Below are 22,649 nucleotides of genomic sequence, written 5' to 3'. Positions count from 1 at the left end.
TGTCTGCGGTAGTGTTGGGTTAGTGTCTGCGGTAGTGTTGGGTTAGTGCCTACGGTAGTGTTGGGTTAGTGTCTGCAGTAGTGTTGGGTTAGTGTCTGCGGTAGTGTTGTGTTAGTGTCTGCGGTAGTGTTGCGGTAGTGTTGGGTTAGTGTCTGCGGTAGTGTTGGGGTAGTGTTGGGTTAGTGTCTGCGGTAGTGTTATGTTAGTGTCTGCAGTAGTTTTGGGTTAGTGTCTGCAGTAGTGTTGGCTTAGGGTCTGCGGTAGTGTTGGGTTAGTGTCTGCGGTAGTGTTGGGTTAGTGTCTGCGATAGTGTTGGGTTAGTGTCTGCAGTAGTGTTATGTTAGTGTCTGCAGTAGTGTTGGGTTAGTGTCTGCGGTAGTGTTGGCTTAGGGTCTGCGGTAGTGTTGGGTTAGTGTCTGCGGTAGTGTTGGGTTAGTGTCTGCGGTAGTGTTGGGTTAGTGTCTGCGGTAGTGTTATGTTTGTGTCTGCAGTAGTGTTGGCTTAGTGTCTGCGGTAGTGTTGGGTTAGTGTCTGCGGTAGTGTTGGGTTAGTGTCTGCGGTAGTGTCTGCGGTAGTGTTGGGTTAGTGTCTGCAGTAGTGTTGGGTTAGTGTCTGCAGTAGTGTTGGGTTAGTGTCTGCAGTAGTGTTGGGTTAGTGTCTGCGGTAGTGTTGCGGTAGTGTTGGGTTACTGTCTGCAGTAGTGTTGGGGTAGTATCTGCGGTAGTGTTGGGTTAGTGTCTGCGGTAGTGTTGCGGTAGTGTTGGGTTAGTGTCTGCGGTAGTGTTGGCTTAGTGTCTGCGGTAGTGTTGGGTTAGTGTCTGCGGTAGTGTTGGGTTAGTGTCTGCAGTAGTGTTGGGTTAGTGTCTGCGGTAGTGTTGGGTTAGTGTCTGCGGTAGTGTTGGGTTAGTGTCTGCGGTAGTGTTGGGTTAGTGTCTGCAGTAGTGTTGGGTTAGTGTCTGCAGTAGTGTTGGCTTAGTGTCTGCGGTAGTGTTGGGTTAGTGTCTGCGGTAGTGTTGGGTTAGTGCCTACGGTAGTGTTGGGTTAGTGTCTGCAGTAGTGTTGGGTTAGTGTCTGCGGTAGTGTTGGGTTAGTGTCTGCGGTAGTGTTGCGGTAGTGTTGGGTTAGTGTCTGCGGTAGTGTTGGGGTAGTGTTGGGTTAGTGTCTGCGGTAGTGTTGGCTTAGTGTCTGCGGTAGTGTTGCGGTAGTGTTGGGTTAGTGTCTGCGGTATTGTTGGCTTAGTGTCTGCGGTAGTGTTGGGTTAGTGTCTGCAGTAGTGTTGGGTTAGTGTCTGCAGTAGTGTTGGGTTAGTGTCTGCGGTAGTGTTGCGGTAGTGTTGGGTTACTGTCTGCAGTAGTGTTGGGGTAGTGTCTGCGGTAGTGTTGGGTTAGTGTCTGCGGTAGTGTTGCGGTAGTGTTGGGTTAGTGTCTGCGGTAGTGTTGGGTTAGTGTCTGCGGTAGTGTTGGGTTAGTGTCTGCGGTAGTGTTGGCTTAGTGTCTGCGGTAGTGTTGGCTTAGTGTCTGCGGTAGTGTTGGGTTAGTGTCTGCAGTAGTGTTGGCTTAGTGTCTGCGGTAGTGTTGACTTAGTGTCTGCGGTAGTGTTGGGTTAGTGTCTGCGGTAGTGTTGGCTTAGTGTCTGCGGTAGTGTTGGGTTAGTGTCTGCGGTAGTGTTGGGTTAGTGTCTGCGGTAGTGTTGGGTTAGTGTCTGCGGTAGTGTTATGTTAGTGTCTGCGGTAGTGTTGGCTTAGTGTCTGCGGTAGTGTTGGGTTAGTGTCTGCAGTAGTGTTGGGTTAGTGTCTGCGGTAGTGTTGGCTTAGTGTCTGCGGTAGTGTTGGGTTAGTGTCTGCGGTAGTGTTGGGTTAGTGTCTGTGGTAGTGTTGGCTTAGTGTCTGCAGTAGTGTTGGCTTAGTGTCTGCAGTAGTGTTGGGTTAGTGTCTGCGGTAGTGTTGGCTTAGTGTCTGCGGTAGTGTTGGGTTAGTGTCTGCAGTAGTGTTGGGTTAGTGTCTGCAGTAGTGTTGGGTTAGTGTCTGCGGTAGTGTTGCGGTAGTGTTGGGTTACTGTCTGCAGTAGTGTTGGGGTAGTGTCTGTGGTAGTGTTGGGTTAGTGTCTGCGGTAGTGTTGCGGTAGTGTTGGGTTAGTGTCTGTGGTAGTGTTGGCTTAGTGTCTGCAGTAGTGTTGGCTTAGTGTCTGCGGTAGTGTTGGGTTAGTGTCTGCGGTAGTGTTGGGTTAGTGTCTGCGGTAGTGTTGGGTTAGTGTCTGCAGTAGTGTTGGGTTAGTGTCTGCAGTAGTGTTGGCTTAGTGTCTGCGGTAGTGTTGGGTTAGTGTCTGCGGTAGTGTTGGGTTAGTGCCTACGGTAGTGTTGGGTTAGTGTCTGCAGTAGTGTTGGGTTAGTGTCTGCGGTAGTGTTGAGTTAGTGTCTGCGGTAGTGTTGCGATAGTGTTGGGTTAGTGTCTGCGGTAGTGTTGGGGTAGTGTTGGGTTAGTGTCTGCGGTAGTTTTGGCTTAGTGTCTGCGGTAGTGTTGCGGTAGTGTTGGGTTAGTGTCTGCGGTAGTGTTGGGTTAGTGTCTGCGGTAGTGTTGGCTTAGTGTCTGCGGTAGTGTTGGGTTAGTGTCTGCGGTAGTGTTGGGTTAGTGTCTGCAGTAGTGTTGGGTTAGTGTCTGCGGTAGTGTTGCGGTAGTGTTGGGTTACTGTCTGCAGTAGTGTTGGGGTAGTGTTGGGTTAGTGTCTGCGGTAGTGTTGCGGTAGTGTTGGGTTAGTGTCTGCGGTAGTGTTGGGTTAGTGTCTGCGGTAGTGTTGGGTTAGTGTCTGCGGTAGTGTTGGGTTAGTGTCTGCGGTAGTGTTGGGTTAGTGTCTGCAGTAGTGTTGGCTTAGTGTCTGCGGTAGTGTTGGGTTAGTGTCTGCGGTAGTGTTGGGTTAGTGTCTGCGGTAGTGTTGGGTTAGTGTCTGCGGTAGTGTTGGGTTAGTGTCTGCGGTAGTGTTGGGTTAGTGTCTGCGGTAGTGTTGGCTTAGTGTCTGCGGTAGTGTTGGGTTAGTGTCTGCGGTAGTTTTGGGTTAGTGTCTGCGGTAGTGTTGGCTTAGTGTCTGCGGTAGTGTTGGGTTAGTGTCTGCGGTAGTTTTGGGTTAGTGTCTGCGGTAGTGTTGGCTTAGTGTCTGCGGTAGTGTTGGGTTAGTGTCTGCGGTAGTGTTGGGTTAGTGTCTGCGGTAGTGTTGGGTTAGTGTCTGCGGTAGTGTTGGGTTAGTGTCTGCGGTAGTGTTGGGTTAGTGTCTGCGGTAGTGTTGGGTTAGTGTCTGCGGTAGTGTTGGCTTAGTGTCTGCGGTAGTGTTGGGTTAGTGTCTGCGGTAGTGTTGGGTTAGTGTCTGCGGTAGTGTTGGCTTAGTGTCTGCGGTAGTGTTGGGTTAGTGTCTGCGGTAGTGTTGGGTTAGTGTCTGCGGTAGTGTTGGCTTAGTGTCTGCGGTAGTGTTGGGTTAGTGTCTGCGGTAGTGTTGGCTTAGTGCCTGCGGTAGTGTTGGGTTAGTGTCTGCGGTAGTGTTGGGTTAGTGTCTGCGGTAGTGTTGGGTTAGTGTCTGCGGTAGTGTTGGGTTAGTGTCTGCGGTAGTGTTGGCTTAGTGTCTGCGGTAGTGTTGGCTTAGTGCCTGCGGTAGTGTTGGGTTAGTGTCTGCGGTAGTGTTGGGTTAGTGTCTGCGGTAGTGTTGGGTTAGTGTCTGCGGTAGTGTTGGGTTAGTGTCTGCGGTAGTGTTGGGTTAGTGTCTGCGGTAGTGTTGGGTTAGTGTCTGCGGTAGTGTTGGGTTAGGGTCTGCGGTAATGTTGGGTTAGTGTCTGCGGTAGTGTTGGGTTAGTGTCTGCGGTAGTGTTGGGTTAGTGTCTGCGGTAGTGTTGGGTTAGTGTCTGCAGTAGTGTTGGGTTAGTGTCTGCGGTAGTGTTGGGTTAGGGTCTGCGGTAATGTTGGGTTAGTGTCTGCGGTAGTGTTGGGTTAGTGTCTGCGGTAGTGTTGGGTTAGTGTCTGCAGTAGTGTTATGTTAGTGTCTGCAGTAGTTTTGGGTTAGTGTCTGCAGTAGTGTTGGCTTAGGGTCTGCGGTAGTGTTGGGTTAGTGTCTGCGGTAGTGTTGGGTTAGTGTCTGCGATAGTGTTGGGTTAGTGTCTGCAGTAGTGTTATGTTAGTGTCTGCAGTAGTGTTGGGTTAGTGTCTGCGGTAGTGTTGGCTTAGGGTCTGCGGTAGTGTTGGGTTAGTGTCTGCGGTAGTGTTGGGTTAGTGTCTGCGGTAGTGTTGGGTTAGTGTCTGCGGTAGTGTTATGTTTGTGTCTGCAGTAGTGTTGGCTTAGTGTCTGCGGTAGTGTTGGGTTAGTGTCTGCGGTAGTGTTGGGTTAGTGTCTGCGGTAGTGTCTGCGGTAGTGTTGGGTTAGTGTCTGCAGTAGTGTTGGGTTAGTGTCTGCAGTAGTGTTGGGTTAGTGTCTGCAGTAGTGTTGGGTTAGTGTCTGCGGTAGTGTTGCGGTAGTGTTGGGTTACTGTCTGCAGTAGTGTTGGGGTAGTATCTGCGGTAGTGTTGGGTTAGTGTCTGCGGTAGTGTTGCGGTAGTGTTGGGTTAGTGTCTGCGGTAGTGTTGGCTTAGTGTCTGCGGTAGTGTTGGGTTAGTGTCTGCGGTAGTGTTGGGTTAGTGTCTGCAGTAGTGTTGGGTTAGTGTCTGCGGTAGTGTTGGGTTAGTGTCTGCGGTAGTGTTGGGTTAGTGTCTGCGGTAGTGTTGGGTTAGTGTCTGCAGTAGTGTTGGGTTAGTGTCTGCAGTAGTGTTGGCTTAGTGTCTGCGGTAGTGTTGGGTTAGTGTCTGCGGTAGTGTTGGGTTAGTGCCTACGGTAGTGTTGGGTTAGTGTCTGCAGTAGTGTTGGGTTAGTGTCTGCGGTAGTGTTGGGTTAGTGTCTGCGGTAGTGTTGCGGTAGTGTTGGGTTAGTGTCTGCGGTAGTGTTGGGGTAGTGTTGGGTTAGTGTCTGCGGTAGTGTTGGCTTAGTGTCTGCGGTAGTGTTGCGGTAGTGTTGGGTTAGTGTCTGCGGTATTGTTGGCTTAGTGTCTGCGGTAGTGTTGGGTTAGTGTCTGCAGTAGTGTTGGGTTAGTGTCTGCAGTAGTGTTGGGTTAGTGTCTGCGGTAGTGTTGCGGTAGTGTTGGGTTACTGTCTGCAGTAGTGTTGGGGTAGTGTCTGCGGTAGTGTTGGGTTAGTGTCTGCGGTAGTGTTGCGGTAGTGTTGGGTTAGTGTCTGCGGTAGTGTTGGGTTAGTGTCTGCGGTAGTGTTGGGTTAGTGTCTGCGGTAGTGTTGGCTTAGTGTCTGCGGTAGTGTTGGCTTAGTGTCTGCGGTAGTGTTGGGTTAGTGTCTGCAGTAGTGTTGGCTTAGTGTCTGCGGTAGTGTTGACTTAGTGTCTGCGGTAGTGTTGGGTTAGTGTCTGCGGTAGTGTTGGCTTAGTGTCTGCGGTAGTGTTGGGTTAGTGTCTGCGGTAGTGTTGGGTTAGTGTCTGCGGTAGTGTTGGGTTAGTGTCTGCGGTAGTGTTATGTTAGTGTCTGCGGTAGTGTTGGCTTAGTGTCTGCGGTAGTGTTGGGTTAGTGTCTGCAGTAGTGTTGGGTTAGTGTCTGCGGTAGTGTTGGCTTAGTGTCTGCGGTAGTGTTGGGTTAGTGTCTGCGGTAGTGTTGGGTTAGTGTCTGTGGTAGTGTTGGCTTAGTGTCTGCAGTAGTGTTGGCTTAGTGTCTGCAGTAGTGTTGGGTTAGTGTCTGCGGTAGTGTTGGCTTAGTGTCTGCAGTAGTGTTGGCTTATTGTCTGCGGTAGTGTTATGTTAGTGTCTGCAGTAGTGTTGGCTTAGTGTCTGCGGTAGTGTTGGGTTAGTGTCTGCGGTAGTGTTGGGTTAGTGTCTGCGGTAGTGTTGGGTTAGTGTCTGCGGTAGTGTTATGTTAGTGTCTGCGGTAGTGTTGGGTTAGTGTCTGCGGTAGTGTTGGGTTAGTGTCTGCGGTAGTGTTGGGTTAGTGTCTGCGGTAGTGTTATGTTAGTGTCTGCGGTAGTGTTGGGTTAGTGTCTGCGGTAGTGTCTGCGGTAGTGTTGAGTTAGTGTCTGCGGTAGTGTCTGCGGTAGTGTTATGTTAGTGTCTGCAGTAGTGTTGGCTTAGGGTCTGCGGTAGTGTTGGGTTAGTGTCTGCGGTAGTGTTGGGTTAGTGTCTGCGGTAGTGTTGGGTTAGTGTCTGCAGTAGTGTTGGCTTAGGGTCTGCGGTAGTGTTGGCTTAGTGTCTGCGGTAGTGTTGGGTTAGTGTCTGCGGTAGTGTCTGCGGTAGTGTTGGGTTAGTGTCTGCAGTAGTGTTGGCTTAGTGTCTGCGGTAGTGTTGGGTTAGTGTCTGCGGTAGTGTTGGGTTAGTGTCTGCGGTAGTGTCTGTGGTAGTGTTGGGTTAGTGTCTGCGGTAGTGTTGGGTTAGTGTCTGCGGTAGTGTTGGGTTAGTGTCTGCGGTAGTGTTGGCTTAGTGTCTGCGGTAGTGTTGGCTTAGTGTCTGCGGTAGTGTTGGGTTAGTGTCTGCGGTAGTGTTGGGTTAGTGTTGGGCTAACCGGGCCACAGCTGTGACTGCCCTAGCGCCCTGTCAGATGGACCAATAGCAGGTGCCTCCGATGAGAAGCTGCCTCCCCCTCGCCCTCTCTGCCTCCCACTAATTGGCTGAAATCCCACGGGATCTTCAGCTAAGCTTCGGTTGACTTGCAGGTTTAGAATGTAGATAGCATAACAACAGTGTCCAGTGAGACCCTAGCTGGTTTAGCAATATGGTGTGGGAGTGAGGACAGACTGTACAGACTAAGTGGTGTTGCTGTGTTAGTGTGTGGAAACATATGTTTGGGATTAGTCCAAAAAGTGTTGAGTCTCTTGTTCCAATTCATTTTAGGATGTAGTACAATAGTCCTTGTGTATTGGTTGTTGTCCAAGGGCTGCACCCAAGTGCTATCCAATAGTAAAATAAATGCCATTCACACAAGTCACAACTGGAAGTATGATACTAATATGAGACATGATGCATTTTAAAATGTAGGCTTACTCAACCACCTGAAAGGGCATTCATAGATTTAGCCCGTAACTTGTAGACTAGACACTGGCTGGAATGCGATTTTAACCAATCAGCATTCAGCATTTAGACCCACCCGTTGTATAATCTTCATTATAAACTGGGTGGTTCGAGTCCTGAATGCTGATTGACTGACAGCCGTGGTATATCAGACCCTATACCATAGGTGTTACTGTTTTAATTACGTTGGTAACCAGTTTATAATAGCAATAAGGCACCTCGGGGGTTTGTGGTATATGGCCAATATACCACGGCTAATGGCTGTATCCAGGCACTCCACGTTGCGTTGTGCGTAAGAACAGCCCATATCCGTGGTATATTGCCCATATACCACACCCCCTCGTGCCTTATTGCTTAAGTATTATATGATATTGCACTTACTTATGAATGACCATTGGCCATTGCGAAGTTAGATCCCCTTTAGGATACACTATTAGCTATTGGAATAACTCCTCATTGTCATGTCCTGGCCAGTAAGGGGTCATTTTGTTATTGAGTTGGTCAGGACGTGGCAGGGGTGTGTTTGTTTTGTGTGTTTCGGGGTTTTTGGTTTATGTTCTATGTTTTCTATTTCTATGCGGGTTTTCTAGTTTGTCTATTTCTATGTTAGTTTTGGGAACGACCTCCAATTAGAAGCAGCTGGTTGTCGTTGCTTCTAATTGGAGGCCATATTTAAGTGGGTTTATTTTCTCTTGTGTTTGTGGGTGGTTGTTTCTATGTAGAGCTGTGTAGCCTTACAGGACTGTCGGTCGGTTTCCTTTAGTGTTCACGGTTAAAAGTATAAGTATGGACACTTACCACGCTGTGTATTGGTCCGATATTTCTTACTCCTCAGAAGAAGACGAAGATTATGACGCTCATGGTTCAATCTAGATCCTCTGAGACTAAATGACTGTGTTACGGAGTTCACTTCCCCTGTTTAAGTTTACATCACTGGAGGGATAGGAAATCTCAAGTATCTCTGGTTCATGTGACATTCACATTGTACAGTGTGGGCTTTTCTGTAAACAGCTGTCATAAATCTACTCTGACAGTTCACCCATGAGAGGATGTCTGTCTGTCCAGTGTTTAGTTCCCTAGAGGTGCTATTTCATGTGAATATGATGGTTAGTCTCATGTAACTTCCTCATTTCCCTCTAGGCTATTTGAGTCCATGGGAACTGGATTACAGTCAGACGTTTTTCCATGCTAAAACAGCCCAAGTTCATTTGACACAGTCTTTGCCTGCTGAACCCCAAAACTCTCTCCATAAAGGCTTATTTCTGCTTTTATTTTACATCTACTACCTAGCTTGGTCAATCAGGGTTACTGCTGCACTTGAAAGATAATGTGAGCTGTCACGAGATCTGCTATCGCCCATCATAGAAACATAGAAGGGTTCATCATTAACTGCATACTGTAGATCCGTGAACGTTTTGACCTGTCCTAGGTGAGGTTGAACCATTAACTAATAGTCTGAAACCCTATTGAGTCTGAAGCCCTATTGAGTCTACTGGGGTTGGTCCATGTGGTCTGAGGTTTGATATTTCACTCTGCAACAGACCTTTGCTGACATTTCGCTGACTTTTCTTTAGGTCACGAGTTGGTACCCACTGGGCACATACTTCAGTTCAACGTCTAGTTTTGATTTACATTTGGTTGAGTTGTCAGGTAACGTGAATTCAACGTGAAATCAACAAAACATTTCACCATGTCATTGGGTTTTAGTTAAAAGTTGGGTTAAATAAAGACTAAATTCCCTTACGTTGATGAATTTTTTCAAATCCAATCAGTTTTCCACTTTGATTCAACATCATCACATATCATTTTTTTTGTTGAAACGATGTGGAAACAACGTTGATTCAACCAGTTTTTGCCCAGTGGCTATGTTGTTTTCTCCACTGCACATGTATGGGTATGACCTGAGGCACTCATCACGGCTAAGTCACTTGGTGAAGCACAGCACACCAATCAAGACATGATGCTTTCTAATCTGCTACTGCACTGTGCCCTTGTACCCTTCGGTAACCTCATGTCAATGATAAAGTACTCTGTGTATGCTTACTCTATGCCCTTAACAACTGACTCAGGATCAGTTTGGCTGTTTAGCTGAGGGTTAAGTTTGGGGGTATGGTAAAGGAAGATGGTACAGGCTTAGAAAAAAAGGAGCTGTCTAGTAGCTGAAATGATTGTTCGGCTGTCCCCATAGTAGAACCCTTTTTGATTCTAGGTAGAACTAGGGTCGCAAAGCTACCAGTAGTTTACCAAAGTTACCGGAATCTTCAGTCATTTTTGGTTATTAACAGAAAATATATGGCAATCTATCATAACTTTGGTAATTTATACTTGAATAACTTTTACAAAATATAGGATTTTTTTTATTTTTATATCTGTTTCCATATTGGCCACAGGTTTCTAGTATATAGACTATCTGGTTCAAAAGAAAATAGCCTAAATAATGAAACTCTGCAACTCATACAACTATAGACTCGTACAACTCGTACAACTACAACTATAGACTCAAACTGCCACCAGTTTGACACTGAAACAGTGTCAACAAATGTATAGTAAAATAAATAAAAGTGTGTAAAAAAAAATCTGAAATATTTTTCATGCTGTAACCCTCATATTAAACACCAATGATATTCACTAAATTGATGGTTTATATTTTGGATAATGTTTTTCAGCTTTTATATTCAATGTTTTATTTGAAAATCATCTTATTTAATTATTTAATACACTGTATGTTACAGGTGGTACGGTCACACGAGGGCCAGAGATAATTACAGACACCTGTGATAATCTGAAGTACCCAAAAGGGACACTAGATGTCTTGTGATAGATTAAATAAAATCCTTGAAAGATATCAACATTCTGGTAATTTACTGGTAAACTTTTAAAGTTTCCAGTAATATTCCCTCCCTTTGCAATGCTAGGTAGAACCCTTTTGGTTCCAGGTAAAAACCCTTCTGGGTTCCATATTGAACCTCTTTCACAGATGGTTTTACATGGAACCCAAAAGGATTATCTTATGGGGACAGCCAAAGAACCCTTTTTGGAGTGTATAGCTGATCCTAAACCAGTGGTTAAGTGCATAGCGTAAACAGGAGCTGAAAAAAAAGGTCTGGTCCAGAAACAACTCAAAGTCCCGAAGCCCTAGACACTTCATGTAGACTAGTCTGAAAGAAGTCCTAGGCACTTCATGTAGACTAGTCTGAAAGAAGTCCTAGGCACTTCATGTAGACTAGATCTGAAAGAAGTCCTAGGCACTTCATGTAGACTAGTTCTGAAAGAAGTCCTAAGAACTTCATGTAGACTAGTCTGAAAGAAGTCCTAGGCACTTCATGTAGACTAGATCTGAAAGAAGTCCTAGACACTTTATGTAGACAAGATCTGAATGAAGCCCTAGGCACTTCATGTAGACTAGATCTGAATGAAGCCCTAGGCACTTCATGTAGACTAGATCTGAAAGAAGTCCTAGGCACTTCATGTAGACTAGTTCTGAAAGAAGCCCTAGGCACTTCATGTAGACTAGATCTGAAAGAAGCTCTGGGCACTTAATGTAGACTAGATCTGAAAGAAGTCCTAGGCACTTAATGTAGACTAGATCTGAATGAAGCCCTAGGCACTTCATGTAGACTAGATCTGAAAGAAGCTCTGGGCACTTAGTGTAGACTAGATCTGAAAGAAGTCCTAGGCACTTAATGTAGACTAGATCTGAATGAAGCCCTAGGCACTTCATGTAGACTAGATCTGAATGAAGCCCTAGGCACTTCATGTAGACTAGATCTATAAGAATTGGACAAATCAGAATGCAAGGTGCTATTTTTATTATACTGCTTACAGCTATCCAATGTTTTCAGATCTACACAGTGCCCTGGGACCTAAGTAAGGGCTAGTGCTTTGTTTCTGGACTGGGCCAATGGGACTCCTGTACAGTAAGTGCTGGCTTCGTGTGTGTAACCTCACTTCCTGTCCTGTCTCCTCCCCTGCTGCAGAGGGTGGTGTGACTCTACTGCAGCTGATTGGAGACCTGCATCCTGATGAATCCCGGGCCGGTCCGGGTGGGAAACCCGCCTACTACTTCGGAGGGCTGGACGGGCTGACTGCTGCGGGACAGCCGGCCCTGGCCCACCTCCCCAACCCCTTCTACAGAGACTTCTCCCTGGTCTTCCAAATCATCCCCTCCAGCCCCGGGGTCCTCTTCTCCATCACAGACGCCTCCCAGAAGTTCATGTACGTGGGGGTGAAGCTGAGCGCCCCGGACGCTGACGGCAGGAATCAGAAGATTCTGTTCTACTACACAGAGCCCGACTCTGAGGCCTCGTACCTGGCCGCTAGTTTCACCGTACCCTCCCTGGACCTAGTCTCCTGGACCAAGTTCTCTCTGTCCGTGTTCAATGATCAGGTGACCTTCTTCATGGGGTGCGACGCCTCTGGGAAGACGGTGAAGTTGGAGCGCTCGCCGGATGACATGGAGCTGGACAGGGGGGCGGGCATCTTCGTGGGTCAGGCGGGAGGCGCGGACCCTGACAGGTTTGAGGTACAGTATGGATCACCAACCACACCTCTAATGCTGACCTGACCACACATATTTACCTCTAACTTTATTGTTCCCTCATGTAAAACATCTTCATGGTTCCCTCTTGTAAAATATCTTTATTCTTTCCTCATGTAAAATATCTTTATTGTTCCCTCATGTAAAACATTGGTATAACTCTTCCCCTAAAGTCTCTGTCGTTCTGCACCCCCACTCTCAACCCTCGCTCTGGTGTCAAACCCCATGTGACCATCACATGTGGTTAGACGGGTCAGTGACTATGCTGAGGGGTCAAAGTTGAAAGGCCAGACAACAGGACAGGTCAGCTAATAGATTTACTAGAGGGAGGAGGGGTTAGTGGTGCTGTTAGTGAGATGTGACTGGCTGTCTGGCTTTCCTGTTGCCAGTGACACATACCTGACAGATTCCTGAGGGAGCGATTAGTGAGGGATTTACCCCCGAACAACGTGTGGGTTTAGGTTTCATCTCACTCACACCTGCTGTTTTTAACACACAGTGTGTTGAAACATGCATTCTCATAGTCTAACTAGACAGCCCCCTGGGAGAGATTTAGAACCCGGTCTGTTGTTTCAGCAAGACTCTGTCTGTTCTGAGTTAGTAAGGCCACGGTCAGTCAGACACATTGTCTTTACATTTTATTGTATATTAATGGCTTTGATCCTGACTAGCATCATTTAAATTCATACTGCCCCAATGGCTATACAGTATCTCCTTTCTCACAGCCATCAGTGTGTTTGTCTGTGTCTCTGTGTGTGTGCCTGTGTCTGTGTGTCTGTGCGTGTTGTGCAGGGGGCGATCGCTGAGCTGAACGTGGTGGGTAACCCTCGAGCAGCTGAGCTACTCTGTGAAGACGATGATGACTCAGACGCTGTGAGTGATTTAGACTGTAGAACCAGACACAGTTTAGTAGGAATATGATGTGATTCATGTCAACTAACGTTTTCTCAAATGCCTTGACTTGTCTCTGTTTGTCTTGCTGTCTCTCTCTCAGGCCTCAGGTGACTTTGGCAGTGGGGATGAGGACAGAAGAGAGACCGGCAAAACTGTAAAGGTATCTTCTTTATCCTATGTTGTCCTGTTAATCTATTCTGTGATGTGGAAATAGAAGGAAGGATTTACTGTGAAAGTATTGGATCAGGGTCTGTCTGTCCTGTCTAACCTTCCTCTCCTCCCTCTCTTCCCTCCTGTCAGACCACCCCTCCATCTCTCCGACCGGTGCCAGAGCCCCCTCTGACATCATCAGTGAGCGACAGGCTCTCAGAGACAGGTCAGTGGGCTGAGTCGAACAATGATGACATCATCTGTAAAGTTATCCTCCAAAATATTACTTAGGTTTATTGAAAATGCGCATATAATAGTCAACCAACCAAGCTATATTTAGTGTAACTGCAGTGCTAACAAAAACCGTTGATGTAAAAACTGTGAAACTATCTGTCATGGAAATATGTACCTAGTGTAATACCACACTACTTGAGAACCTTGTTGCTCATTACATACGGTATGCTGGGATATACAGCACACTAGCACCTTCTAGTGGAGAAAGTAGACATTACATTTCACATTTACATTTTAGTCATTTAGCAGACGCTCTTATCCAGAGCGACTTACAGTAGTGAATGCATACATTTCATACATTTTTTTCCCCGTACTGGTCCCCCGTGGGATTCGAACCCACAACCATGGCGTTGCAAACACCATGCTCTACCAACTGAGCCACATTTTCCTTCAAGAGTGGCTGATTGTAAAGGAAAAGGAAACAGTGATAGCTAGTCAGTTGTACAACTGAATGTATTCGACTGAAATGTGTCTTCCTCATTTAACCCAGGGGGGGGGTCGACATCCACGTCACTGGTGCCTGGGTTAACTACCTTGCTCAGGGGCAGAACGACATATTTCGTACTTGTCAGCTCGGGGATTCGATCCAGCAACCTTTCGGTTACTGGCCCAACGCTCCTACCCGCCAGGGGATTGTTGATCATTGTTAGTGTTTTCTAGTGTACGAACTAGGCATGCAGGTGAAAGTGTGTTTGTGTTGATGTTGATTGACTGTAGGTGACAGGAATCATCAGACCACAGTAGAGTCCAGACAAGGGTCAGGAGGTCAACCAGGTAGGTCACTGGAAACTTTATCTGTCCGTCCGTCTGTCTGATTGGCTATATTATAAACACTCTCCAATGAGGTCCAGTGGAGTTCCCTGACAACCAGTCCCTGATTTCCAGGACAGTATACCCTTACCACTCCATGTCAGAATTCAGGGAAGCTTCACTGGACTAGGTTGATGAGATCTCATCATGCTCTCCTCAGCATGTCCTGTCTGCATGGAACTGTGTGGAGTAGGTTGGCATGGAACTGTGTGGAGTAGGTTGGCATGGAACTGTGTGGAGTAGGTTGGCATGAAACTCTGTGGAGCAGGTTGGCATGAAACTCTGTGGAGCAGGTTGGCATGGAACTCTGTGGAATAGATTGGCATGGAACTCTGTGGAATAGATTGGCATGGAACTCTGTGGAGTAGATTGGCATGGAACTGTGGAGCAGGTTGGCATGGAACTGTGGAGTAGATTGGCATGGAACTGTGGAGTAGATTGGCATGGAACTTTGTGGAGTAGTTTGGAATGGAACTCTGTGGAGTAGGTAGGCATGAAACTCTGTGGAAGGGGAGGACAAAGGTAGTAGGATGCTAACTGAGGATAGAGGATGCTATTGATAGTGATGATGACAGCAACATTCATGCCGATGATGACCAGGATGTTACTTCTGACGTCTATTCTAACACCCAACTCTCCCTCTCTCTGTGTCTCTCCCTCTCTGTCTCTCTCTCTCTGTGTCTCTCTCTCCTTCTCTCTGTGTCTCTCTCCCTCTCTCTGTCTCTCTCTCTCCGTGTCTATCTCCCTCTCTCTGTGTCTCTCTCCCTCTGTGTCTCTCTCCCTCTCTCTGTGTCTCTCTCCCTCTCTCTGTCTCTCTCTCCGTGTCTATCTCCCTCTCTCTGTGTCTCTCTGTGTATCGCCAGGCCCTACTGGTTCTAACAGGGAGAAGGGGGACAGAGGGGAGAAGGGCAGTCCAGGGGACAGAGGTCCCGCCGGGCCAAAGGGGGACTCGGGGTCTTTCTCCAGCTCTGCCTCTTCCTCATCAGGCGGAGGAGAACGTGGAGAAAAGGTACTGCATGCTGCCTGGCACACTACTGTGTGTTTGTTATACACCCCCTATAACTGATGACCCCCATAGCTGATTACATCTGATTCAGACAGACCACATATATGCCTCTGAGACACATGTAATAGTTCCAACATTACAAACAACTTGTCTTTGTCTCCTTTTTCTTTCAGGGAGACAAAGGCTTGAAGGTACGTTTTGACTTTGTCCTTCCCAGCTTCTTTTTATTTGACTTCATCTTAGCTAGTCATTGAAGTGATCAGATTAAATAGGTAGTTGATTGTTTTCTTCCCACAGGGCAGTTCTGGTTTCGGTTACCCAGGCTCCAAGGGGGACCGTGGCGTACCTGGTCCCCGTGGCCCTCCTGGCCCTGGGGGGCCAGCTGCCCAGGTTGTGAGGCTAGGGGATGGCTCTGTGGTGCAGCCAGTGGCCGGGCCAATGGGACCGATGGGGCCCCCAGGGGTCAAAGGACCAGCAGGACCCCAGGGACCAGAGGGAGAGCCGGTGAGTTGTACAATACCTTCTGACATAGAGTGCATTCGGAAAGTATTCAGACTCCTTGACTTTTTACACACTTTGTTACGTTACAGCCTTATTCTAAAATGGATGAAATCGTCCCCCCCCCCTCATCCATCTACAAACAACACCCCATAATGACAAAGCATAAATAAGTTGAACTGAAATATCACATTTACATAAATATTCAGCCCCTTTACTCAGTACTTTGTTGAAGCACCTTTGGCAGCAATTACAGCCTCGAGTCTTCTTGGGTATGACGCTACAATCTTGGCACACCTGTATTTGACGAGTTTCTACCATTTTTCTCTGCAGATCCTCTCAAGCTCTGTCAGGTTGGATGAGGAGCGTTGCTGCACAGCTATTTTCACGTCTCTCCAGAGATGTTAGATTGGGTTCAAGTCCGGGCTCTGGCTGGGCAACTCAAAGACATTGAGACTTGACCCCGAAGCCACTCCTGTGTTGTCTTGGCTGTGTGCTTAGGGTCTTTGTCCTGTTGGAAGGTGAACCTTTGCCCCAGTCTGAGGTCCTGAGCGCTCTGGAGATGGTTTTCATCAACTATCTCTCTGTACTTTGCTCATTCATCTTTGCCTCAATCCATCCCTGCCGCTGAAATACATCCCCATAGCATGATGCTGCCACCACCATGCTTCACCGTAGGGTTGGTGCCAGGTTTCCTCCAGACGTTACGCTTGGCATTCAGGCCAAAGAGTTCAATCTTGGTTTTATTAGACCAGATAATCTTGTTTATCATGGTCTGAGAATTTTTAGGTGCTTTTTGGCAAACTCCAAGCGGGCTGTCATGTGCCTTTTACTGAGGAGTGGCTTGCGTCTGGCCACTCTTCCATAAAAGCCTGATTGTTGGAGTGCTGCAGAGATTGTTGTACTTCTGGAAGGTTCTCCCATCTCCACAGAGGAACTCTAGAGCTCTGAGTGATCATTGGCTTGTTGGTCACCTCCCTGACCAAGGCCCTTCTCCTCCATTTTCTCAGTTTGGCCGGGCGGCCAGCTTTAGGAAAAGTTGGTGGTTCCAAACTTCTTCCATTTAAGAATGATGGAGGCCACTGTGTTCTAGGGGACCTTCAAATGCTGCAGAAATGTTTTGGTACCCTTCCCCAGATCTGTGCTTCGACACAATCCTGTCTCGGAGCTCTACAGACAATTCCTTCGACCTCATGGCTTGGTTTTTGCTCTGACATGCACTGTCAACTGTAGTACCTTTTATATAGACAGGTGTGTGCCTTTCCAAATCATGTCCAATCAATTGAATTTACCACAGGTGGACTCCAATCAAGTTGTAGAAACATCTCAAGGATGGTCAATGGAAACAGGATGCACCTGAGCTCAATTTTGAGTCTCATAGCAAAGGGTTTGAATACTTATGTAAATAAGGTATTTCTGGGGGGGTTTTGCAAACATTTCTAAAAACCTGTTTTCGCTTTGTCATTATGGGGTATTGTGTGTAGATTGCTGATGTATTTTTTATTTATTTAATCAATTTTAGAATAAGGCTGTAATGCAACAAAATGTGGAAAAAGTCAAGGGGTCTGAATACTTTCTGTGTAGAGCATTCTCACTTTATTTGGTCTCAGTACTTGTACGTTTTCTTTGAATTTACTGTAACAAACCATATCTATTTCATTCCCCAGGGGGATCCAGGAGAGGATGGCAAATTAGTGAGTGTCACTTTCTGATGTTTTATCCCATTGATCTCATGTCATGGTTTTTTATTCATTGTTAATTGTGTGAGGAGAAATACAGTGGTAGTCAGATGTCATTATTGATAAGCGGTGGTGGTCAGTAGCAGTGGTCAGACAGTGTCAGCCTCACTAAGCTGTGTCTTCTCTCTCTGTCCCACCACAACTCAGGGACCTCCTGGAGACAGAGGGTTCCCAGGAACACAAGGAGACTCAGGGGTCAAAGGACAAAAGGTAAAGGCCAGGAGCCATTTATTTAAGAGCATGAGTATTTGAATATTATCGGAGGTGCCCAAAGGTTAAATACTGAGTGTTTGCTCTTTGACCTCTCCAGGGGGATCGTGGTGATGGTCACCCAGGACCCAGGGGTCCTCCAGGGCCACCTGGACCCCCAGGCCCAGGGACAGCTGACCGCGCTGTGAGTCAACCACTACAGCATCAGGCCATTCAGCCCATAAATTCATTTGGATCAGACATGAATATACAAATATACCACTTTTAATGTTTCTTCATTTGTCCCTAGACATTTGTTGATATGGAAGGCTCAGGAGGATTCCCAGATTTGGAGAAAATACAGGTATGTTTTAGCCGATGCAGAGATTTCGAGTTTGGCCCAGAAAAACCACTTTTCACAAACTGTATATTGTGAAACCCAAGACTGTTGTGTTGACTGTTTCTTTAGACTCTCCGTGGTCTACCAGGCCCCCCCGGCCCCCCTGGTCCCCCTGGCCCCTCAACCGGTGGTGTCAGCTCCCATGGGTCAGGCTCTTTCGGGCCCCCTGGACCTCCCGGACAGGACGGGGCCCGTGGCCTACCAGTGAGGACCCTCTCTCTACTATATCTGACATGACCATATGTTTTGTGCCTAGTTAACTGTAGCCAGCACAACTACAGCATTGAAATGAATGTCTTGATTTGTTGACCATTATGTATTAATATCATGCTGTGTTTTTCAGGGGCCCGCTGGTCCACCTGGCAGGCCTGGAACCCCAGGACCCAGTAGCGGAGAGAAGGTATGAGACAGGGAGGAGACTTATTTTATTTCAGCGCAACTGATCATACTAAACTCAGCAAAAAAAGAAACGTCCTCTCACTGTCAACTGTGTCAATATTTGTATGAACATAAGATTCCACAACTGAGACATAAACTGAACAAGTTCCACAGACATGTGACTAACAGAAATTGAATAATTTGTCCCTGAACAAAGGGGGGGTCAAAATCAAAAGTAACAGTCAGTATCTGGTGTGGCCACCAGCTGCATTGAGTACTGCAGTGCATCTCCTCCTCATGGACTGCACCAGATTTGCCCGTTCTTGCTGTGAGATGTTACCCCACTCTTCCACCAAGGCACCTGCAAGTTCCCGGACATTTCTGGGGGGAATGGCTCTAGCCCTCACCCTCCGATCCAACAAGTCCTAGACGTGCTCAATGGGATTGAGATCCGGGCTCTTCGCTGGCCATGGCCAGAACACTGACATTCCTGTCTTGCAGGAAATCATGCACAGAACGCGCAGTATGGCTGGTGGCATTGTCATGCTGGAGGGTCATGCCAGGATGAGCCTGCAGGAAGGGTACCACATGAGCGAGGAGGATGTCTTCCCTGTAATGCAGTGTTGAGATTGCCTGCAATGACAACAAGCTCAGTCCGATGATGCTGTGACACACCGCCCCAGACCATGACGGACCCTCCACCTCCAAAACAATTCCGCTCCAGAGTACAGGCCTCGGTGTAACGCTCATTCCTTCGACGATAAATGCGAATCCGACCATCACCCCTGGTGAGACAAAACCACGATTCGTCAGCGAAGAGCACTTTTTGCCAGTCCTGTCTGGTCCAGCGATGGTGGGTTTGTGCCCATCGGCGACGTTGTTGCCAGTGATGTCTGGTGAGGACCTGCCATACAACATGCCTACAAGCCCTCAGTCCAGCCTCTCTCAGCCAATTGCGGACAGTCTGAGCACTGATGGAGGGATTGTGCAATCCTGGAGTAACTCAGGCAGTTGTTCTTGCCATCCTGTACCTGTCCCGCAAGTGTGATGTTCGGATGTACCGATCCTTTGCAGGTGTTGTTATACGTGGTCTGCCACTGTGAGGACGATCAGCTGTCCGTCCTGTCTCCCTGTAGCGTTGTCTTAGGCGTTTCACAGTACGGACATTGCATTATATTGCCCTGGCCACATCTGCAGTCTGCATGCCTAAGGCATGTTCACGCAGATGAGCAGGGACCCTGGGCATCTTTCTTTTGGTGTTTTTCAGAGTCAGTAGAAAGGCCTCTTTTAGTGTCCTAAGTTTTCATAACTGTGACCTTAATTGCCTACCGTCTGTAAGCTGTTAGCGTCTTAACGACCGTTCCACAGGTGCATGTTCATTAATTGTTTATGGTTCATTGAACAAGCATGGGAAACGGTGTTTAAACCCTTTACAATGAAGATCTGTGAAGTTATTTGGATTTTTACAAATTATCTTTAAAAGACAGGGTCCTGAAAAAAGGGTGCTTCTTTTTTTGCTGAGTGTATATATCACTGTATACAGCACACACAGAACTGGACCTTTGTATAGGGATCCTTTTGAGATGATTGTCTCTATCTCTCTCTTCTTCTCATCCGCAGGGAGAAGCTGGTGATCTAGGTCTTCCAGGGCCCAGTGGAGAGAGGGTGAGCTCTGAAATACACCCATACTCATACTATCCCGACCTCTAAATCTTAAATCTAAATATATAGCTTTTCACTTTGACCTTGTTTCTTTGGTGCTGTTTGGTGTGGGACTTCTCCTAGAGATCGATAGTCTAAACATTGTCACGAACCAGCTCAAAGTTTGTAACAAAAGGGACACAACGTGGAGACAAGGAATAACAAAATATATATTTATTAACTGAGGTAACCTAAACGCAATTAACAATGGTGTGTGTAATCAGTAGTGTGAGTGTTTTGCATGCATAAATGTGATAATGCGGGGTGTTGAAAGGTGCCAAAGCAAACAACAAAAAGGCCACAAAAATACCACAACAAAATCTATGAAGGTGTCTGCATGGAGAGTCTTTCCAATGAATGGGGTAGAGGTGCATTTATCCTGGGACACACCCGGGCCCAGGTGTTTCCCATGTCGCTGACGACCCTCCCAACTCCGCCCACCGGCATCCTAATAAGGAAACAAGAACAAAGAGAGAATATACGGCAGACAGAGTGGGAGGGTCGTCACAACATGATGTTGGTGATGGGACTTCTCTTAGAGATCGATAGTCTAAACATGATGTTGGTGGTGGGACTTCTCTTAGAGATCGATAGTCTAAACATGATGTTGGTGGTGGGACTTCTCTTAGAGATCGATAGTCTAAACATGATGTTGGTGGTGGGACTTCTCTTAGAGATCGATAGTCTAAACATGATGTTGGTGGTGGGACTTCTCTTAGAGATCGATAGTCTAAACATGATGTTGGTAGTGGGACTTCTAGAGATCGATAGTCTAAACATGATGTTGCTAGTGGGACTTCAAGAGATCGATAGTCTTAACATGATGTTGGTGGTGGGAGTTCTCTTAGAGATCGATAGTCTAAACATGATGTTGGTAGTGGGACTTCTAGAGATCGATAGTCTAAACATGATGTTGGTGGTGGGACTTCTAGAGATCGATAGTCTAAACATGATGTTGGTAGTGGGACTTCTAGAGATCGATAGTCTAAACATGATGTTGGTGGGGGTGTGAGGATTTTCTCAGGATACAGATCTTCTCCCTTATGCCTGTCTCCCTCTAGCAAAACTCTTTGTCTGCCTTCTCCTTCTCCAACTTTTTGACCAGTAGCTTTAGTGAAGGTGATGGGTCACAGGTACTACTGGGTCTCCTGCTATTGGTTCATTGATATCAACCGCATACTATTGGTTCCTTGGTTTCGGCTGCAAAAACTCTAGTTCTCAGTGTGTTCATTATAGGACAAATGGCACAGTTGTTTGTTTGACTTCTGACATAACATCTTAGATATTATTTTCAGTATTGATTGCTTGTTATAGTAATAATTCAGCTTAAATGTGTTTCCAATTTTGTGGAATGCTTCTTTATTTGTCTGTTAGCATGCTGTGTCAATTATGTCTACATGTAAATGGACTGCTGATTTTTACACACACACACACACACACACACACACACACACACACACACACACACACACACACACACACACACACACACACACACACACACACACACACTTTTACAATCTCTCTCACCTCTTCTCTCCTAACCACCAGGGTTCTCAGGGTGACCCTGGAGTGCCTGGTCAGACAGGACAGGGGGGCTTGGCTGGGCTTCCTGGGCCCATGGGACCGATTGGGCCTCCAGGACCACCTGGACCCCCTGGACCTTCCTACCCCGTGCGTTATGTGAGTACTGTACACAACTCCTGCCACCCACCCAGACTATATCAACTACAGCTTAACCTCCCACCCCAAAGCTCCCTTCATGCAAATTGTTACCAAATTGACTACATACTGTATATTTGACGACATATATTTTTGTGGAATTGTCTTTTTTGAACTGTGTCTGTGTCCTCTCTGTGTAGGGTGACGGGGAGGGTTCCGGAGTGACGGGGGTCAATGGTGTTGCTGGAGTGATAGGGATTCCAGGACCACAGGTGATCTATACATTGCCATTCACTCATCATTTGGATTGCCTTTACGATCACGTCAACTAATACATAGTCACATATCCGTTGTTTTTCAGGGTCCGCCCGGAATCGCTGGCCTTCCGGTAAGAACCAGGAAATATATTGCTAAGTTTGATTGGAGGCCATATCTTTGTTATATAGCAATGCTTACTGTATTCCTGTCATCATACAGGGAAGATCTGGTTTGCCTGGGCTTTCAGGAGAGAAGGGGAGCGAGGGAGCAAGAGGACGGGATGGAACACCAGGGATGGACGGATTCCCAGGAAAATTGGTAGAAGATTATTATCCCTCAGCCACCTCCCCAGACTGTATTAGAACGTTACTTAGGCTTTAGAGTAACCCACGCAAAGTGCACTAACCTATTCTGTTTTGTTTCTTGTGTACACACAGGGAGACAAAGGGGAGAGGGGAGACAGAGGGGAAAGGGTGAGTTACCTACTCCTGATTACCATATTTTGGTGGTTGATTATATTTTATTGCTTCTTTCATCAGAACAACAGTTTTCAGCTGTGCTAACATACTTGCAAAAGGGTTTTCTAATGATCAATTAGCCTTTTAAAATGATCAACTTGGATTAGCTAACACAACGTGCCATTGGAACACAGGAGTGATGGTTGCTGATAATGGGCCTCTGTACGCCTATGTAGATATTCCATAATAAATCTGCCGTTTCCAGCTACAACAGTCATTTACAACAATAACAATGTTTGCACTGTATTTCTGATCAATTTGATGTTATTTTAAATGGACAAAACATTTTATTTTCTTTCAAAAACAAAGAATTTTCTAAGTGACCCCCAACTTTTGAACGGTAGCGTAAGTCGTCTATTGAGTGTCCCACAGCTCTCATGTTGTTGTTGTGTGTGTTGTAGGGTGAGCCAGGACGTGAAGGGGGGCCCCCTGGACCTCCAGGAGCCCCTGGCCCACCGGGACAGATCATCTACCAGAACTCAGGAAGTGTGAGTATGGCTGTGTACTGTACGGTCTAGTCTGCTCTGGATCATAGTGATGTTTCAGTGACA

The 22,649-nt window shown here is 46.9% G+C and overlaps 1 protein-coding gene across 5 annotated transcripts in view; it reads left to right on the top strand.

The window, feature by feature from the left end:
* Nucleotides 1-22,649, top strand: part of LOC106593309 (collagen alpha-1(XVIII) chain) — an 81,677-nt gene that overhangs the window by 38,339 nt on the left and 20,689 nt on the right. For 3 of the 5 annotated variants that reach the window (XM_045699109.1, XM_045699105.1, XM_045699108.1), the window contains exons 2-22: nucleotides 11,042-11,586; nucleotides 12,394-12,474; nucleotides 12,596-12,655; nucleotides 12,796-12,871; nucleotides 13,657-13,713; nucleotides 14,613-14,758; nucleotides 14,929-14,946; nucleotides 15,053-15,259; nucleotides 16,921-16,947; nucleotides 17,140-17,202; nucleotides 17,303-17,386; nucleotides 17,492-17,545; nucleotides 17,651-17,785; nucleotides 17,925-17,981; nucleotides 19,580-19,624; nucleotides 21,212-21,343; nucleotides 21,523-21,594; nucleotides 21,684-21,710; nucleotides 21,800-21,898; nucleotides 22,018-22,053; nucleotides 22,500-22,586. In XM_045699109.1, the coding sequence (XP_045555065.1) occupies nucleotides 11,042-11,586; nucleotides 12,394-12,474; nucleotides 12,596-12,655; nucleotides 12,796-12,871; nucleotides 13,657-13,713; nucleotides 14,613-14,758; nucleotides 14,929-14,946; nucleotides 15,053-15,259; nucleotides 16,921-16,947; nucleotides 17,140-17,202; nucleotides 17,303-17,386; nucleotides 17,492-17,545; nucleotides 17,651-17,785; nucleotides 17,925-17,981; nucleotides 19,580-19,624; nucleotides 21,212-21,343; nucleotides 21,523-21,594; nucleotides 21,684-21,710; nucleotides 21,800-21,898; nucleotides 22,018-22,053; nucleotides 22,500-22,586 (2,108 nt within the window). The remainder of the gene's footprint in view (nucleotides 1-11,041; nucleotides 11,587-12,393; nucleotides 12,475-12,595; nucleotides 12,656-12,795; nucleotides 12,872-13,656; nucleotides 13,714-14,612; nucleotides 14,759-14,928; nucleotides 14,947-15,052; nucleotides 15,260-16,920; nucleotides 16,948-17,139; nucleotides 17,203-17,302; nucleotides 17,387-17,491; nucleotides 17,546-17,650; nucleotides 17,786-17,924; nucleotides 17,982-19,579; nucleotides 19,625-21,211; nucleotides 21,344-21,522; nucleotides 21,595-21,683; nucleotides 21,711-21,799; nucleotides 21,899-22,017; nucleotides 22,054-22,499; nucleotides 22,587-22,649) is intronic. The other 2 variants (XM_045699106.1, XM_045699107.1) reach the window with 2 other exon arrangements.

This window comes from Salmo salar, chromosome ssa17 (assembly GCF_905237065.1).
Source record: "Salmo salar chromosome ssa17, Ssal_v3.1, whole genome shotgun sequence".
Taxonomy (NCBI): Eukaryota; Metazoa; Chordata; class Actinopteri; order Salmoniformes; family Salmonidae; genus Salmo; species Salmo salar.
Note: the sequence above shows the minus strand (reverse complement) of the source record. Positions and strands in the feature narration are given on the sequence as shown.